The sequence below is a fragment of the Oryzias latipes genome, chromosome 22 (genome assembly GCF_053564925.1).
Source record: "Oryzias latipes strain Hd-rR chromosome 22, Olatipes_Hd-rR_3.1".
Lineage (NCBI taxonomy): Eukaryota > Metazoa > Chordata > Actinopteri > Beloniformes > Adrianichthyidae > Oryzias > Oryzias latipes.
Window position 1 is genome coordinate 14,481,200 of NC_136258.1, and position 15,679 is coordinate 14,496,878.

Consider the following 15,679-nt stretch of genomic DNA (forward strand, 5'->3'; position numbering starts at 1 on the left):
ATTCATAGTGAAAGCTAAAAAGACTTTTTACCCCATGATGGTGACTCAGTTTATGAAATTGGGGACAAAGTAATCACAGGGAGATGCAATTTTGCTGCTTTACAGATCAGTCATGTTCTAAAGAATCTTTTCTTTTCAACATTTTATGAACCTTATGTCCCAAAATGGATATTAAAACGTGACAAGGAGTCTCCAAATTTAATTTAATTAAACCTTAGGAAAAGGAAATGCTTTCACCTTTTATGCCAGTCATCCCTAAAGTTCAAAATATATTAAAAATTTTATTTCTTTAAAAGATAATAAAGCAAGTTAAAGAGAAAATAAAGGATCTTTGAAACCCTGAGATCAGGGGTCTGCAGCTTTCAACACTTAAAGATCCACTAGGGTCAGTTTCTCACTGACCACAACCATTAGGAGCCGCAAAATCTGACTTTACTCTAGAAAAATAATTTGTATGTATGTTACTAATATGATAAATATAACAAACAGGTTTTATGCAGTTTTTTGGCTTACATAAACACATACATAAAGAGAAAATAGCTTTTTTTCCCTCCCAAATACAAAAAAGTTTATAACTTTTGACAGAAGTTCAGTAATTCAGTAATGGGTAGTAAAATGTCAGCAGTGATTGTAGTGAATCTGGGCAAGAAATTTGTAAATTTCATTAAAATTAAGTCAGAGCTAATTACGGCATTTTTCGCACCATAAGGTGGACTTAAAATCTTTAAATGTGTTAAAAATAGAATTTTGTGTGCCTTTATTCTGGCTTTTGTGTACTGCCCTCCAATTGATGTCTGTGGTACAAAAATCTGTCAAAAAGCCTTAGTACGACTTGTGATATGTATGTCCTTCTGTTTTTGAATGACTGGAATGAAGTTTGAGGTATTTTATTTTACTTTAGTTAAATTTTACAATTCAAAACGTTTTATTTTTCTTTATCTAGAGAGCCACAGGTTGCAGAGCCCTGCACTAGGTGGTGTCAAAAAAAAGTGCCTGCACATCCTCTTTTTGACCATTAGAGGGCAGTAAAAGACATGACTTAGAACACAGTTGGTAATTCCTCGACTTAAATTAAAAACCAGTGACCAGACGTTCACGTCCTTTCATTTCCCCAAATGTACACTCAACACTGACAGGAATATTTTTAACTCTTTATTGCTTTTGCATTTTTTTAACACTAGATACATACATTTCACAATCAAAGGCACGTTTTTTCCAGTTTGACGTGTACAGCTTTGGCAACAGACCTGCCTTCAAAGTTGTCAAAGCAGTTCCAGGTGTGTGTGAGAGTGTGGATGCATGAGAAACTTCAGGTGATGTGGAAATGAATAGGGCATGCTTGTATGGGCCTGCATTCGCTTTTGCTTTATTATTTTTTGCAAAGCACAACCAAGGACACACGCAGATAGAACACTGAGGCACTTTTGACAGTGTAAAAGGGAAGAAAAATCGAATCTTTTGGACTTTCTCATACTAATTCTTGCTTTTTTAAAGCTTGAAACAAAGAACTGATGCAATCACAGCACAAAGCAGAAGTGCTCGTCTACAGAGTGGGTAAAAAAACTGGAAAGGAAAACATACAAAAGCTAAAAGACAAATATTTTGGCAGCTTAAACCATGTAAAGCTAAAGCTTTTATGCACTACAGTACTTTCTAAGCGTTGAGTACCAGTGTAGACACATGTACAGCAACTAAACATTTTCTTTTATCAAAAGGGGTCAGAAAGTTTGAAAGTTCATTTTTTTTCTAATCATAAGAATTTATGAATTTTACTTCAGCTTAATAAGATACTTTTTTTTAGATGATGTTGTTTTGGTCTTTATGGGATTTAGAAGTTCTTGCCCTCTTGCCGTTGAGCTAAACGCAAACTTTTATTTGTTTCCAAAGGTGATCTGCATCGAAAAAATAATAGAATTTCTATATCCAAGAGAAGGTAGCATTAGAGGTACCATTGCTTTAAATACTTGTATCTTCCTAACTTTGCTAGTCACATCTCAAAGTGGCGGTACATGCTCTCCACGTAGCTCAGTACCCTCTGCCAGTCCGGTCCACCTGCTCGCAGCATCTCCTCTATTGTCTGTCAAATAGAGACTTCGGTCAAACTTGTGAAGAAACTCACTTTTTGTGTTGGACACCTGTGATTCTTACCAGAGTTTGTGTAATCCCCACACCCTCTCCGGTCTTGAATGCCAGGCTGAGATTCTCTTTCTGCAAACAAAAGGCTAGTGAGGCGAGGTTTTTTTTTTTTTTTTGTCTGCATCACAGGCTGCATGCAGTGCGTCTACCTTGTTCTCTGGAGAGAGGGTGCTGAAGGGGATGTGAGAGGGGACGTAGGTGTGGTAGACGGCACAGAAGGCCAGGCCGTCTGCCCAGCTGCTGCTGAAATTAGTGATGTCAATGTTCTGCAGGAGGAGGACATGCTGTTGCATTAGAGAGCTGCTCCAAACTGCATTCCAAAAAATGTGTGTACGTATTTGACATGAAAGGATCGGTCACCTTGTAGCCCTGGGTTCGGTTCTGACACCAGCGGAGCAGAGAGTTTCTCTTTGAGCCTCCGTGACGACGCAGCAGGACACTCAGACCATCCTGGGATCTAACAGCAAGACAATTACTAATGGGGTATAAAATCCTTTTTTCTATGGATTGGACAGAACCCTGACTGTTATAACGGGAGAGTGTGCGTGTGAGAACTCACTTTGTGTGCGGCAGCTCAGTGAGAGCCGAGTTATGCTTATTCAGGGACTCCTCACGCTTTCCTGCAATGTGAAGCAACAGTTAGAGATGCCATTCATAGTTTATTTCTATTATCTGTAGATCTGTATTTCTTTATAAAGTCAAAGAAGCTCATTTAAAACACTCGTTTCTTTTGTCAACATTTAAAAAACATTGATTTTTGTAAAATAACATTTAGTAAGATCCATCTGATAGTTAGCAACGGTACAACATTCTTTATCATTTTTTATTCTACTCAGTTTCCAAAAATTAAAATTGAGAAAAAAACAGAATCAAAACAATCAAATTGAGGAAATATAAATAATACTAATCTGCAGTGAACCACTAAATCCACGACTCCACCAAATTTAGCATCACCTTGAAAGGAAAACAATTTGTAGAATAGTCTTACTATATACGATTATAATTCAAAATAAAGTCAGAATGATCATAAACATGAAACAAGTGTCTAAAATGAACAAATAAAAACATTTTTCACAATATGACGATAATGTGATGCTTGTTAAAAACAGAGAATTTAATGCTGACATAGATAAAAGCCAATATATTCCTCTTTTCATGTCTCATCTATTCAAGAGTTTTTCTTATATCTCATACCTATTTTCATTTATGTACTCTGTACTATATACAAAATATTCATTTGGTGTTTTCAATGCTGGTCTTATCTGAAAATTTCTAAAAACAAAAAATTAAAGTCAATAATAACAAAAAAAAAACAGTTCAAATTACGGAATCACTTGTAGATTCGGTGTGCTTTACAAAATGGGTTACGCCTTATTTAGTGCACTAAGTAAAGACGGCAACCTGGACAAACGTCTGTCCACTACTCAAAAATACTTCAAAGTCTCTGAGATGCAGAATAATCTCAGGCCTAAACATGTTGCGTCCCAGCTTTGCACGTACCTGCATCGCTGTTCAACTGGCTGTCCTGCCAATCCAAACTTCTCCGTGCTCTCTGCTGTCCAAAGTTCTTGAAAAATAAAGCACCAAACGTGTTTAAATGAGGTGAATGGTGACAGGGCTGGGTTAGCTCCCCTAAAAAGGAAGCATATCACCTTGGTGGCTTCAAGTGTTAAAGCAGCCTTGGGTTGAGTTGGTCCATTCTGCGTGGTGGGGGAGTCAGGGGAGGCAGGTAATCTGGACAGACTTCTGCAGCAGAAAGAGAAAAAATGATGACAAAGCAGGTGATGATTACACCGTCCCTGAGTAAGCTGCTGAAGGACAGCTACAGATAGCCCATGAAGAATAAACATTAAGGACTAAAATGGCAGACAAATACAACACAAAAAAGCTTTAGGAAATTTCAATAGCAGACACTGAATCTCACCTTGACCTCTCTGAGGTCACAGCTCTTCGAGGCTCACTGGGCTGCACATCCTTCCCATCTCTGTCCTCATTGGTCACATTTCTCAGATACCCTTTAGTCCCACCTTTACAATCCGTTCTTGCACCTTCACCGGCATCACTTGGACTTTTACTTCCCATGCCCCTGCCTCTTTCACTCCCGTCTTTGTGTTCAGACTTAGATTCTGCACCGGACCTGTCTGGCGTCTGATGCGGATCCCGGGCCTCACCTTTCTCGGGGGCCCTGGTCAAAATGGTCAGTCTTTGCCTGCTCTCCTTCAGCTCTCCTTGCAGGGAGACCAGCTGCATGTCAGCCTCCTTCTGCCTCTGCAGGGCAGCCGCCAGCTCCCTCTCTGTGTCTTTGTGGGCTTTTCGGAGAGCAACCAGCTCTTCCTCCATCTCAGCTCTCAAACGGTCCGCCACCGCCACCGCCACCTGGAGGTCCGCTTGGAACTGCAGCCATTCTTCACGCTCCGTCTGGATAAGAAATTAAAACAATTATAGCCACACTCCGATCGTCTTTTAATCGATTTTAAAAGTGTTCCCAGTAGTGTGTTAATTATGATGATGACATTTTAAGATAAAATGAAGAAAACATAGTTTTCTAGGATTTTTGTACATTAAAAATTCGAATAAAGAAATACTTAGAAATACAATTTGACGCTTATTTTCTTCATATATGTCCTCCATCATGAGACAAATGCCACAAGAACATATTAAGAACAGCAAAAACCCAATTTTCATTGGAGTGGATCTTTAGAAGTTCAATAGCAAAACAATTTTTATTGAGTTACATAAATCACACTAGATTTTTTTATCTAAGAAATAATTGACTTTTTATGAAAAAAATAAATAAAATAATATTTTTTTTTGCCTCGTTTGAAACAATTAAAGTACATTTAGCCAACGGTAACATTACTTAATGTGAAATGGGGGAATAAAAAAGGAAGCAAACCTAAGTTGAAACCCTAAAACATGCTTAGGCGTAGCGCACTTGGCAGATCAACCCTAATAAATCATATCTGAATCATGAATTCTGATAGGTTTATGCTTTTATATTTCCTAATTCTTTTGGAAAAAATCCAAACCCAGACAAGTTTGGAGGCATCCAGAGAAAAAGGAAGAAAAAAACAATTAAAACAACACTCTGAGGCCGGGCCAAGAAAACATTGCGAAACTCTTCGGTGAAACTGTAGCCCTGTGAGCTAATGATCTGTTTTTATACTTTTGCACATGAGGAAAAATGTTTTTGCTTGTCTTTCGGTATATTAGTTTTCAGACATGAGCAAACATTCCCACCACACATCAGAAGGGTTCCCTCAAACCAAAGATATTAAAAGACAAACAGATTTATTCAAATTAAAAAGGCAAATATTTTTTTTTAAAGTGTAAATGTGTTAAAGTGGATGAAATCACACATTGGCAGAAAGGAGACAGTCTAGAGGCTGCAAGTAATGCAAGTCAGAGGCTGGGATGGAATGCAGAGGAGCAGAGGGGCTGGAAATGTTGGTAATTAGATGAAGAATGGATAGAGATGTGGAGGAGGAGGAGGACAAGTCTGCGCCAAGTCGCTCCCTCATCTGACCAGTGACTCAAGACCGCAGCTGGACCTGATTACTCTGGACGCACACACACACACACACACACACACATTTCATATTCCTTTCCTCCACTCCCACAACCCCCCCCTTTGATTCTTGCACCACATTGTTGTGATCTGCCTGACAACATGAAATGAACGGTGGCTCCCGACTGTTTGACCCACATGGAATAAAAAGGCTCTAAAATACCCATTGGGGTCTGGCAGGAAGTTGTTTTCTTGGTGTCTTTCTTATCTGGATGTTGACACTCCAACTGGAGCGCGTTAGCTCAGGAAAACAGGAAGGGGCACTCCTTGGTTAACGATGAGATAAGGGCGTGGATTGTCTTTTTTTTTCCTTCTACACACACTCAGTCCCTTGGCGTTTGACCTCACGCCTCTCTGCAGGACCAGCTGCAGCATTGAGCCTCGACAGGCGCAAAACTTTCTTTACTCCCAAATCCTAAGAATTCCTGGGAACGTTTAGAAATACTAGAAAAAGTCTTTTCCAAGCGTTTGTCCCAAGTTTACCTCCACACCCACTCGCACTATAGTCAAGGGAAACATCCCAACTCTACAACAGGCCTTCACTTTTTTACAGTCTGTAGTCTGTGCTGAAAAAGTGTGAGAATGTACTGCTAGACCCAGCAAGACACGCTTTGTTCTGACCTTAGCAGCCACTCAAGTCAGAAAATCCTCATGTGACACGGCAAAATTAGTTAGAGAGCACGCAAGGTTCCTATTTAGAGGTTGGAAATTAGATTCACAAGAACTAGCACACGAAAACTCAACAGCGTGCAATCTAGCGCCGATCCTTCCAAACTACAGTAAGTCTTCTTTGGACATGTAACTAGCCTGTGTGACATCCAGATACAAGCTCTCTCTGAGGAAAGTTAGTGTAGCAAGAAGAACCCGGGCCAGAGAGAGACTCATGAGGCAGTCACCTGGATCTGATTTTAAGGCAGGGCTTTGAAATCAATGGTCGGGAGCCCAAATCTGACCAGCCCCACACACACACACACACACACACCAACAACTCCCCTCTGCTCCAATTGGACTGTTTTCTCTGACTTAAGAAGCTGAAGGCTGGTCAAGCACGTAAGCACAGACAGATGCTGAGTGAACATGGAGGAAGTTGCAGACTTTTGCAAAAACAGAAGGCATCAGATAAGAAAAAGGTAAAGGAATGAGACGCATTCCTATGAAAATCATGTTTTTGTGATTTCTGACATGTTCTTGTAGCATTTTTCTTATGATGGAGGACATATATAAAGAAAATTACACTCAGAATTGCAATTCTGAGTATTTCTTTATTTAAGTAGTTTTGAATCAGTCTCAAAGGCAAAAATGCGGATATAAAAAGCTTAAAGGAGTGACATAGAGGTTACTACGGCAAGCCACAAGCTCCCTGCTCTGCTCCATTCTGATGCATCCACTTGTAGACAAATAGATCCATGTACTTCTTTCGACTGGTCTTAAAAAGAGCTTAAAAGATGATCGGAGTGTCTTTAGAGGTCATGGTAACTTTATTTACACAAACAGAGAAAACACAGGGTCAGATCCGAAAAGTGAAACAAAGTGTCCACAAATGAAAGGATGACGAACCAAGTAGAAGCAGACAAACGGAGAAAAGGCTAAAGAAAGAGGAAGGTTAATAACTGTTTCTATGCTAAAAGAGGGGAAATGTTTTACAACGAAAGCTGGGGAACCAGGCAAAAAGAAAAAAAGGGGAAGATTTTGCATCTGTTTACAAGTCTTAAAGTCCCACTCCAATCATCTTCTGATCTATTTTAAAAGTTAAAAATATGAATATGTCGGGTTTTCTTTTTTTAGCCAAAATAAGAAAAAACTGTGTTGTTTTCTAAAACATAGTTTCTGCAGAGCGGCAGTAGTTTACTAGAAATTCAATTCTAAGTTGTGGGGGGGACTGTTGGTGTAGGAATTTCTTCCGTCCTCTCCTGATTCACAACATTCTGAATAAAGAAAAACTCAGAAATGCTATTTTTAGCTTAAATTCCTAAATATATGTTCTCCATGATGAGAACATGCCACAAGAACGTGTCAAACAGCAATAATGGGATTTTTATCGGAGTGGGTCTTTAAAAGTGCCACAAAAACTCTTGGCGAATCAGTAAAGTCGCAGCCTCCAGCCCACACCGCCTTATCGCACAGCACAACACAAAACAGGTTTTGTGTCCTGAACAGCTGAATATGAACCCCCACCTCCATTCTGCAATTCCATTCTCTACAAACACAGATTTGGAATGGCAGAACAGACCAAGAGGGCTCATTACGTCCAGCTTCACTAGCTCATATCGCCCTACTGAGAGCCCATGTAAACACGGTGTTGAATTGCTCCTATTTCCATAACAGAGGGCCTTGCCACAGTCTCTCTGAGGTTAGCTGACCTGCATCTAGGATTAAATTTCTGTGCACCTTATAAGGGCATGGAATGGATGAGGAAAAGTATGAAAAAATGTTCAGATTTGCCAGAAAGCGGACTCTAAAACAATTCCAAAGTGAGGACTGTAAAAAACCTGCAGATGGAAAAGGAGGCCTTTTGGTTTGGGTTGTTCCAGCTGCTGTAATCTATGACAGACACAAAGGAAACTGGGAGCCTCCAGCAACAACCCTCATAAGGGAGTGTCACGAACAGGACGACCAACAGGAAATGACCAAATACTGTATCATATTCTGAAGAATAAGGAGAGTCAAGAAGAAGAGGGCTGAATTTTATTCAGCTTCTACCGTCTTATGCAACATAAAAGCTGCAGAGAGGAATCTCTTTTTACTGCAGCTCGAGGAAGAGATTTGTCTTTCAAGTCTTCCCTTATTAGGTGCTTTCCTACTATGAGATCCAATCTACTTTACTTTCAAAGGGAGCTATAACTGTCAACACTATCTTACAGAAGATGCTCTATGATTCTCCTCCTCTGGGGCCTCTCAGGAGAGGCAGAACGCAGGAAAGACTTTAATTAGTAAAGCTGAGCTCCTATGGGGCCGAGCAGGGCCTGGCCAGGCTCTGTTGTGATGGACACACACACAAACACACACACACAGAATGGTGTAATCTTGTGGCTGAAAGGTCATGAGATCTGCCAAAAGTCATGGATAGCTTCCTTTAGTGTGCATATCCATTAAGTTAAATGGTGTGACCCATTTTGGAACAAGTAAGATTATGTTAAAATACTTCACTTTTGGTAAGGAAACGATTTGAAAAACTATAGCTATCCATCCATCCGTCCATCAATCAATCTTTTGAACCCCTGAATCTCTTTCGGGGTCATGGGGTTGCTGCTACTACTGTTGGGCGAAGGCAGAGTAGATCCCTGAACAGGTCACCAGTCTGTTTCAGGGCCACAAAATCCCACTCACATGCAGACCTGGAGGTAAGTTAGAAACACCAATTAGCCTAAGAAGCATGAATTTACACTGTGGGGTCAAATTAGGGTCATCTTAAAGTGAATGAAAAACAAGATTGTTGGGTGGGGCAATTAATCGATTCATTCGAATTTGTTGTTTTAGATCAGGGGTGGCGAACACACGGCTCGTGAGCTGCATCGGCTCTCGGCCAGTAAGAATGCGCCTCTTTGCCTCTTACCATATTTTCTATATACCGTATTTTCACGACCATACGACTGTGGTGCGGTGCACCTAATGTGTTGTTGTATGACTTCAGTAAAGAGGACCTAGGAGAGGACAGCATAAGAACGCTAAGGAGTGATGTGAGGACATGAAAGAAGACACCCTCACCCCCCGAATAGTACAAAAGTGCAGGAATGAGCATTATGCAGAACAACATCGTCTTGGAAACCCTGAAAATGCCGCCTGCAAAGAGACATGCTTATGAAGCTCAGGTTAAACCCTGCTTCATAAGCATAGTAACTAAAATGAATCAGGGTTAACCCTGTTAACTCTGGCTAAGCTGCATTTGATGTGTGTATTGAGGGTGGACACTTTCCTTGAAATAAACACAGGTGCAATACTTGCTGTTTACTGTAAGGAGAGGAGTGTGTTATGGGATATAATATGGCTTTAATTGCGTGTATGTGTGTGTACATCTTGTCGGCAGTATGGCTCAGGCGGTAGAACAGGTCGATCCCTGCTCCCTCCAGCCAGCTGTCGTTGTGTCCCTGGGCAAGACACTTCACCCTCCCTGCCTCCAGTGTGGCTCCACTGGTGGGTGAAAGTGTATGAATGTCCCGGTGATGGTCAGAGGGACCGTAGGCGTGAACTGTTAGCCACGCCTCTGTCAGTCTGCCCCAGGGCAGCTGAGGCTACATTAGTAGTTACCATCACCAAGTATGAATGAATAATGGAGACATTGTAAGCGCATTGAGCACCAAGAAAAAGCGCAGATAGATCTAAGCCATTATTATTATTAATATTATTATTATTGGCAGGTCAGTGCGTGGTGTGGCTCTTTGACTCTCACAGTAAAGAATTTCGGCTCTTTGTGTCAAACTTGTTCGCCACCCCTGTTTTAGAGGATTTATTTTTTGGAAAAAGTAGATTTTATTTTTCCCAGCTCTCTGCTCAGCTTTAAAAACTGTTTTTATAAATATAATTACATGCACTTTGTATGACTCTTTATTAGAAGTGCCTTTTAACATTACAGGAATGATTAAAAATATGAAAAATAAAAATTTAAATTTGAAATAAAATCAATTTTAATCTTAAAAGAAACATTTGAAATAAAAATTGTAAATCTGAAACAAGCCCCGCCCCCACGTAAAATTAGGCTCAACAGTCAAAACTTGAAAAGTCTGAAATGAAACTGTAAACTGAGGACTGAAAAAAAAGGAAAATAATAAACATGATTTTTCATTTGGAAACAGTTTTAGGTTTACATTTTTTATTTATGTTTCAAATTTGTATTTTCTTTCTTCAATTTTTCCCCCCTAACTTTTAATATCTCAAGTTTCCAATATGTACTTTTGAGATTAAAACTGTTTTCCTACTTTCAATGTTTGTTTGTTTTTCAAAATTTAGAGGTTGGTGGTTTTTCATTCATTTTAAGATGATCCTCTTTCATCCACATAGAAAACCTAAACATGCATGAGGAGAGCATGCAAACTCCACACAGAAGGATCCCGGACGGAATTTAAAATAGTTCTCACAATGTGAAGCGAGAGTGCTAACCACTACACCACAGTGCATGGTGCATTATTGATAAATAAAAGCATCAAGCTCAGCTCACCTTTAAAGTAGTCTTTAAACTGTTCACCTCTGTCAGCAGATGTTTGAGTATCTCTAAAAAAGGTAGAAATATGAAAAGACACTATCAGTGCTGAAAAATGTAATTGAAAATAAATTGAATAAAAGGGTTTTGAAATGATATTGATACATTTCATTTGATGCTGATAAATGTGTTGCTGCCTTGCCTTTTGCTTTTGGAGTCCCGTCCTGGCTTGAAGTGACTCCCAGCGTCGATGCACACTCTTTCAACAGCTCCACTAGCTCCCGATCCTGGCTTTGTGTATCCTCAGGGGTCTGTGCCACAGGCTGCCCCTCACCACCGTCTCTTTCCTTTAAGCTCTGCCCCACAGAGCAGGTAACAGGTGCAGCAGCGGACACCGAGGAAGGGCTCTTTATTGGGCTAATGTCCACACTCTTTATAGGAGAGGGCAAAGTTCTTGGTGTGGAGCTCGGAGGAGCCCCGTTCCTCCCCAAAGAAGATCGACCTCTGCCTCCAAAAGTGCATCCTGATCTCTTGTGCAAGGGGGTAACTCCAGGACTAGCTGGTGGAGGGGGACTCCAGTCGGGGGGTGGAATGGGAATCCTGGGAGAGACTGGGGGGCTGAGTTGTGCCTTCTTCCCGCTTGTCGTAGCGACTGGTGATGCAGGGGAGGATGAAGCTTGAACCGTAGGGGACCCTTGAAGCTGGGCAGGACTGGGGCTGGATCCAGTCCCATCACTCAGCGGAGAAGAAGGTGGTGTGTGGAAGTTCTCCAGATGGGAGCCTGCAGACGAAAGAAATGCGTTAAACCAAAAATGGTTTTTAATCATTTCTTAATTATTTTCTACCCCTACATGTGTATTAAAGCAATGTTCACAAAAAGGGAACAACAGAAATATAAATTAATCTTGTCTGAGTTCCCTCATTTACTCACTACTATATAGTGCATTAACCCTTTAGTTGGCGTGTCTGAATCTACTATTCCAAAATCCAGTTCCCTGGAAATATCCCTCAAGCAAAAGCCTGTTTGCATTGATGCTCACTAGATTGGCGAATATTGACCGCAATGCATTGAATGACTTTTCATTTGAAAAACAATGTATTTAAATTTACTTTTGTAAAAAACATCTAAGTTTTCATCAACAGATCACAGTGGATTCATAAACAGTCTTCGTAAAATGTCTATATCTATTCGTTTTTTACTTTGGAAAATGGACCAAATTCATAATTGGCATCCATTTTTTTTCCAAGTAGTACTTGTCTGAATTGAGTTAAGATCCAAGCCACCACATAGTCTTTTAGAGGTAAGAGAGTAGTGACGGAATTAGGAGATCGCCTGTCTGTCCTCAATCAGTCCCTTTCCATTAGCAGGTGTTGATTGGTCCAAAAAAAAAAAACAACCCTGGTTCAACTATTCACCACAGGGTCTTTGCAAGTGAACCCTGGTGCTATTCACCACAGTGTATTAAGGTTAAATTCTCAGAAAGGCAAAACGTAAAAGAGGCAGAGTATTCCCAAGTAATTCCGTAATTCCAAAGAAGCACATCAAGAAAAAATATTAGAAAATGTTGTGAGAAAGTGTAAACAGTGATGGTCAAAGGACCGGCACTATGTACATCTTGAACTTTGCCTTTAAATTCATTTATTTTCCTTCTTTGTTCATAGTTCCATCAGAAAACCCAACCTCATACTTCAGCTTCAGCATTTATATGTCCACACCGCCTCAAGGAATCATGCGTACAAGAGACCACTTCCAATAAAACGTCTGTGTAAATGCTGGCTTCCACGTTGAAAACTTTCACATTCATAGTTTTGATAGTTTCCACAACTGTTTTCAGGACATACGTATTAAACGCACATCCATCAAACGTGCGTTGAAAATTAAATCAAGTTGATCTTTGACCAATCAGGGACTTGGATTTGACGGATGGATGGCGACCACTTTAATTTATGGAAATGCCATCCATTTGACGATTGATCATGGAGGAAAGATTTACAATTGCGATTCCAGATTTATGACACAAAGTTTTTCATATTTTGGAAAAGAGCTGGGAAAGAAAAAGCAGGGTGCAACATTTGCACCGCTTTTTTACATTTCACACCAAGGCATAGTATCGGGTGTAAACAACATTCTATTTGTTTAGGTATCGCAACTAATATCCTCATTGCAATATTGAACACTGAAATCGCACATCACAAGTTGTCCTCACATCATGCAGCCCAGTAAGTCTCTTCTGTTTACAAGCATTGTCTGTCTTTGACATTTCCAAAGACGCCCACATGGCCAACACATTGAACTCTGGTACAGGCGCGCTCACTGAATCCCAGCCATTGGGCTGCATGGACAAAGCAGAACTATGCTGGTAAAACTAAACTGCCGATGATTATCTTTTTAATATTTATCAACAGTGATGCTGTGCAGATGTTATCGAGCATCCTTTTGTGATGAGGAGCACACACACACACACACAAAAAAGACATATTTGAAGGCAAACAACACAACTCAACTGAAATGTCCTGTTTGAGTGAGCCTCAAAGAGAGACTGTAAACCGATGGGTAAACACAGTGAAGCACAACGTTCTGGCCTCAGCAGTCTGGTGTGTTCTCACTAACCACACCATGCCGTGGGGCGGCCAGAATTACACTGACCATCTGACCGTCCAGGCCTCTGAAGATGAATGCCGTCATACAGACATTCCTCCTGAACTGCTCATCCATTGTGTTCCTCCAACATTTCTTTCCCAAGTCCAGGCAGATAATTCAACTAAGCTGCATGAATATATGTGTTAAATTTCTAAAATAATAACAAAGTTACACAACTGATTTATACCTTTTGGGCTTAACACCCCCCCCCCCCCCCCACCCCCACCTACCACAGTGTGGCACCAGCAATAATTTTAAACATCAAGGAACCAATGGGAATGTTGTCTCCTTCTTTTCGTTTCCTTGTTTGGTCAAAATCCCTGAAGCTCTTTTTTTTTTTTTCATAATTTCTTATGAGTGATGTTTGAGCAACAGTCGAACATGACAGAACGATGCATCACTCGCTTCAAGGCCCTAAAAAACGAACTCTTCCTCTTGCTCGAATGCTATTCCTTACTCTTTCCCCCACTTTTCTCCACTCCAAACCCCCAAGTGTTCTTCCAGAGATCTGCATGGGTGGCCAATAAACTTAACCAGAAAGAATAAGTATGTGTGTGTCTATATGGCCTCTGCGAGTGTGTGTCAGACTGCTTCGTATGATTAATCTGCTGCCCTTGTACTCAGCTGGGGAATTCTGCCGATTCATCACAGCTGGCCAGGCGGGGCCAAGAACAGCTCGCACAGGGACGCGAGGAGAATGACCAGTCACTGAGGAGGGATGCCAAGACTCCTGCAGCCACACACACACACCAGCTGATTTCTCCTGTGTTGCTTTCAGTTTCACAATTACTCCTTTACTCCTGGGTTGGATTTCACTCTCTTGACTATTCGGATGCAGCGGTAAAGAACTTACCTCAAAACAGAAAGACCCAAACTTTGTTCTAAAAAAAAACTAGTTACACTGGATTTCAGCAGAAATGACTCTAAATGAATACTACTCAGGATGATGTGGGTGTGCTGCTCACTTACCTACAGGTCCGTGGTTGTCCTTGCTTGAAAAGTTGCCCATTCTGCAGTGATGTGGCCCTGCAGGTGCCTCAGGTCCAGCTCACCTACACGCATGCGCACAGAACATCCACTAAGTTGGTGCTCCACACAAGCTGAGGAAGCGACTACAGAGTCCAGAGGTGATTGACTTAAAGGTTTTTTTGGAGTGTTTACATGCAGATCACAACACTATTTACTTGGCAGGAAATATATTTAATATTAGGGTTAAATTACACGGAAGCCGAGTTTGGACACTACATGTGTCCCCCAGCTGATAAAAACTAAAATGTGGGATCACCTTTGAGTTCAGAAAAGCGACCAAACAAGAGGAAAACGTTGAAATTGTCATTTTGATAACACCTAAACTGGTACAAATAAACATTACATCTTTGTTTGTGCGCGTCCAAATGTCGGTCACTCTGTGCCAAACTTTCATCCATTATCCAAACGCGCGTAAGATTCACTCAACTTTTTGCTCACACATCTGTGATTTGAAAAACAAACAAACAAGAAAAACAGATACAAACCCTCTCAACGCTGAAGAAGAAATCCCTCCAAACTTCAGATCTGCGCTTAATCCTCGTGTCTTCCGCGGCTCAAGACGCGCCGCCGCCTCGCTGTGTCCTCATCCTGGAGAGCTGATCGCGGCTGCTTCCACGCATGTCGCATCGAAGTGAGCTCAACCCCCTGCAGTTGTATTATTTCCCTCCACAAAGCTTCCCGATCAAAGAAACAAAAACGTGGTTTTAATCCCCACAGTGACGCCAGAGGAACATGGCTGATCTCCCGGCGGCATCAGGCTCCGCGCGTCCACTGGAGGGCACAGTCAGGCTGCGAGGAGACCTGTTGATTCTGGCGAACAGCGGCCGCCCTCAACCATTCACAATCAAGTGAGGTCACCCCATTGTAGAGAGGACACAAAAGAAAAACAAAACTGCTTTCAGTTTCTATTATTTTGAGGCCTTTCGTTTTATTCAGCGTTTTCATAAAAACCAGTAAACAAACACAAACAACCATAATTGGCAAACAATTGAACAATGAAAAAATGAATAGATAAATAAATAAAAAGTAAAAACCAAAATCTGGCAAATAGTAAATGGTTTATTCATTAAACTGGAAAAATAATGTCTCTTTGGTAAAAGCTCACTTTTTTTACCTACATGTCAGCTATAAAACATCAAATAGCAAAATACAAAAATCTAATTTAGCCAAT

General features: G+C 40.8%; 1 protein-coding gene across 2 annotated transcripts; it reads right to left on the bottom strand.

Annotated features, from left to right (window-relative positions):
• Positions 1–1,139: 1,139 nt before the first annotated feature.
• Positions 1,140–15,348, bottom strand: si:ch211-195o20.7 (uncharacterized). Of its 2 annotated transcripts, none has more exons than XM_004082626.5 (12): positions 14,994–15,348; positions 14,449–14,531; positions 11,041–11,619; positions 10,857–10,909; positions 4,061–4,554; positions 3,789–3,882; positions 3,637–3,703; positions 2,696–2,756; positions 2,497–2,593; positions 2,286–2,402; positions 2,149–2,208; positions 1,140–2,077 (listed from the first exon to the last, which is right to left on the bottom strand). In XM_004082626.5, the coding sequence occupies exons 2-12, from the start codon at positions 14,486–14,488 to the stop codon at positions 1,988–1,990; spliced, it is 1,752 nt and encodes a 583-aa protein (XP_004082674.1). In that variant the 5' UTR covers positions 14,489–14,531; positions 14,994–15,348; the 3' UTR covers positions 1,140–1,987. The 2 variants fall into 2 exon arrangements, with proteins under 2 accessions (XP_004082674.1, XP_023807651.1); XM_023951883.2 differs by having other exon boundaries at positions 2,497–2,611.
• Between the last annotated feature and the right edge of the window lie 331 nt (positions 15,349–15,679).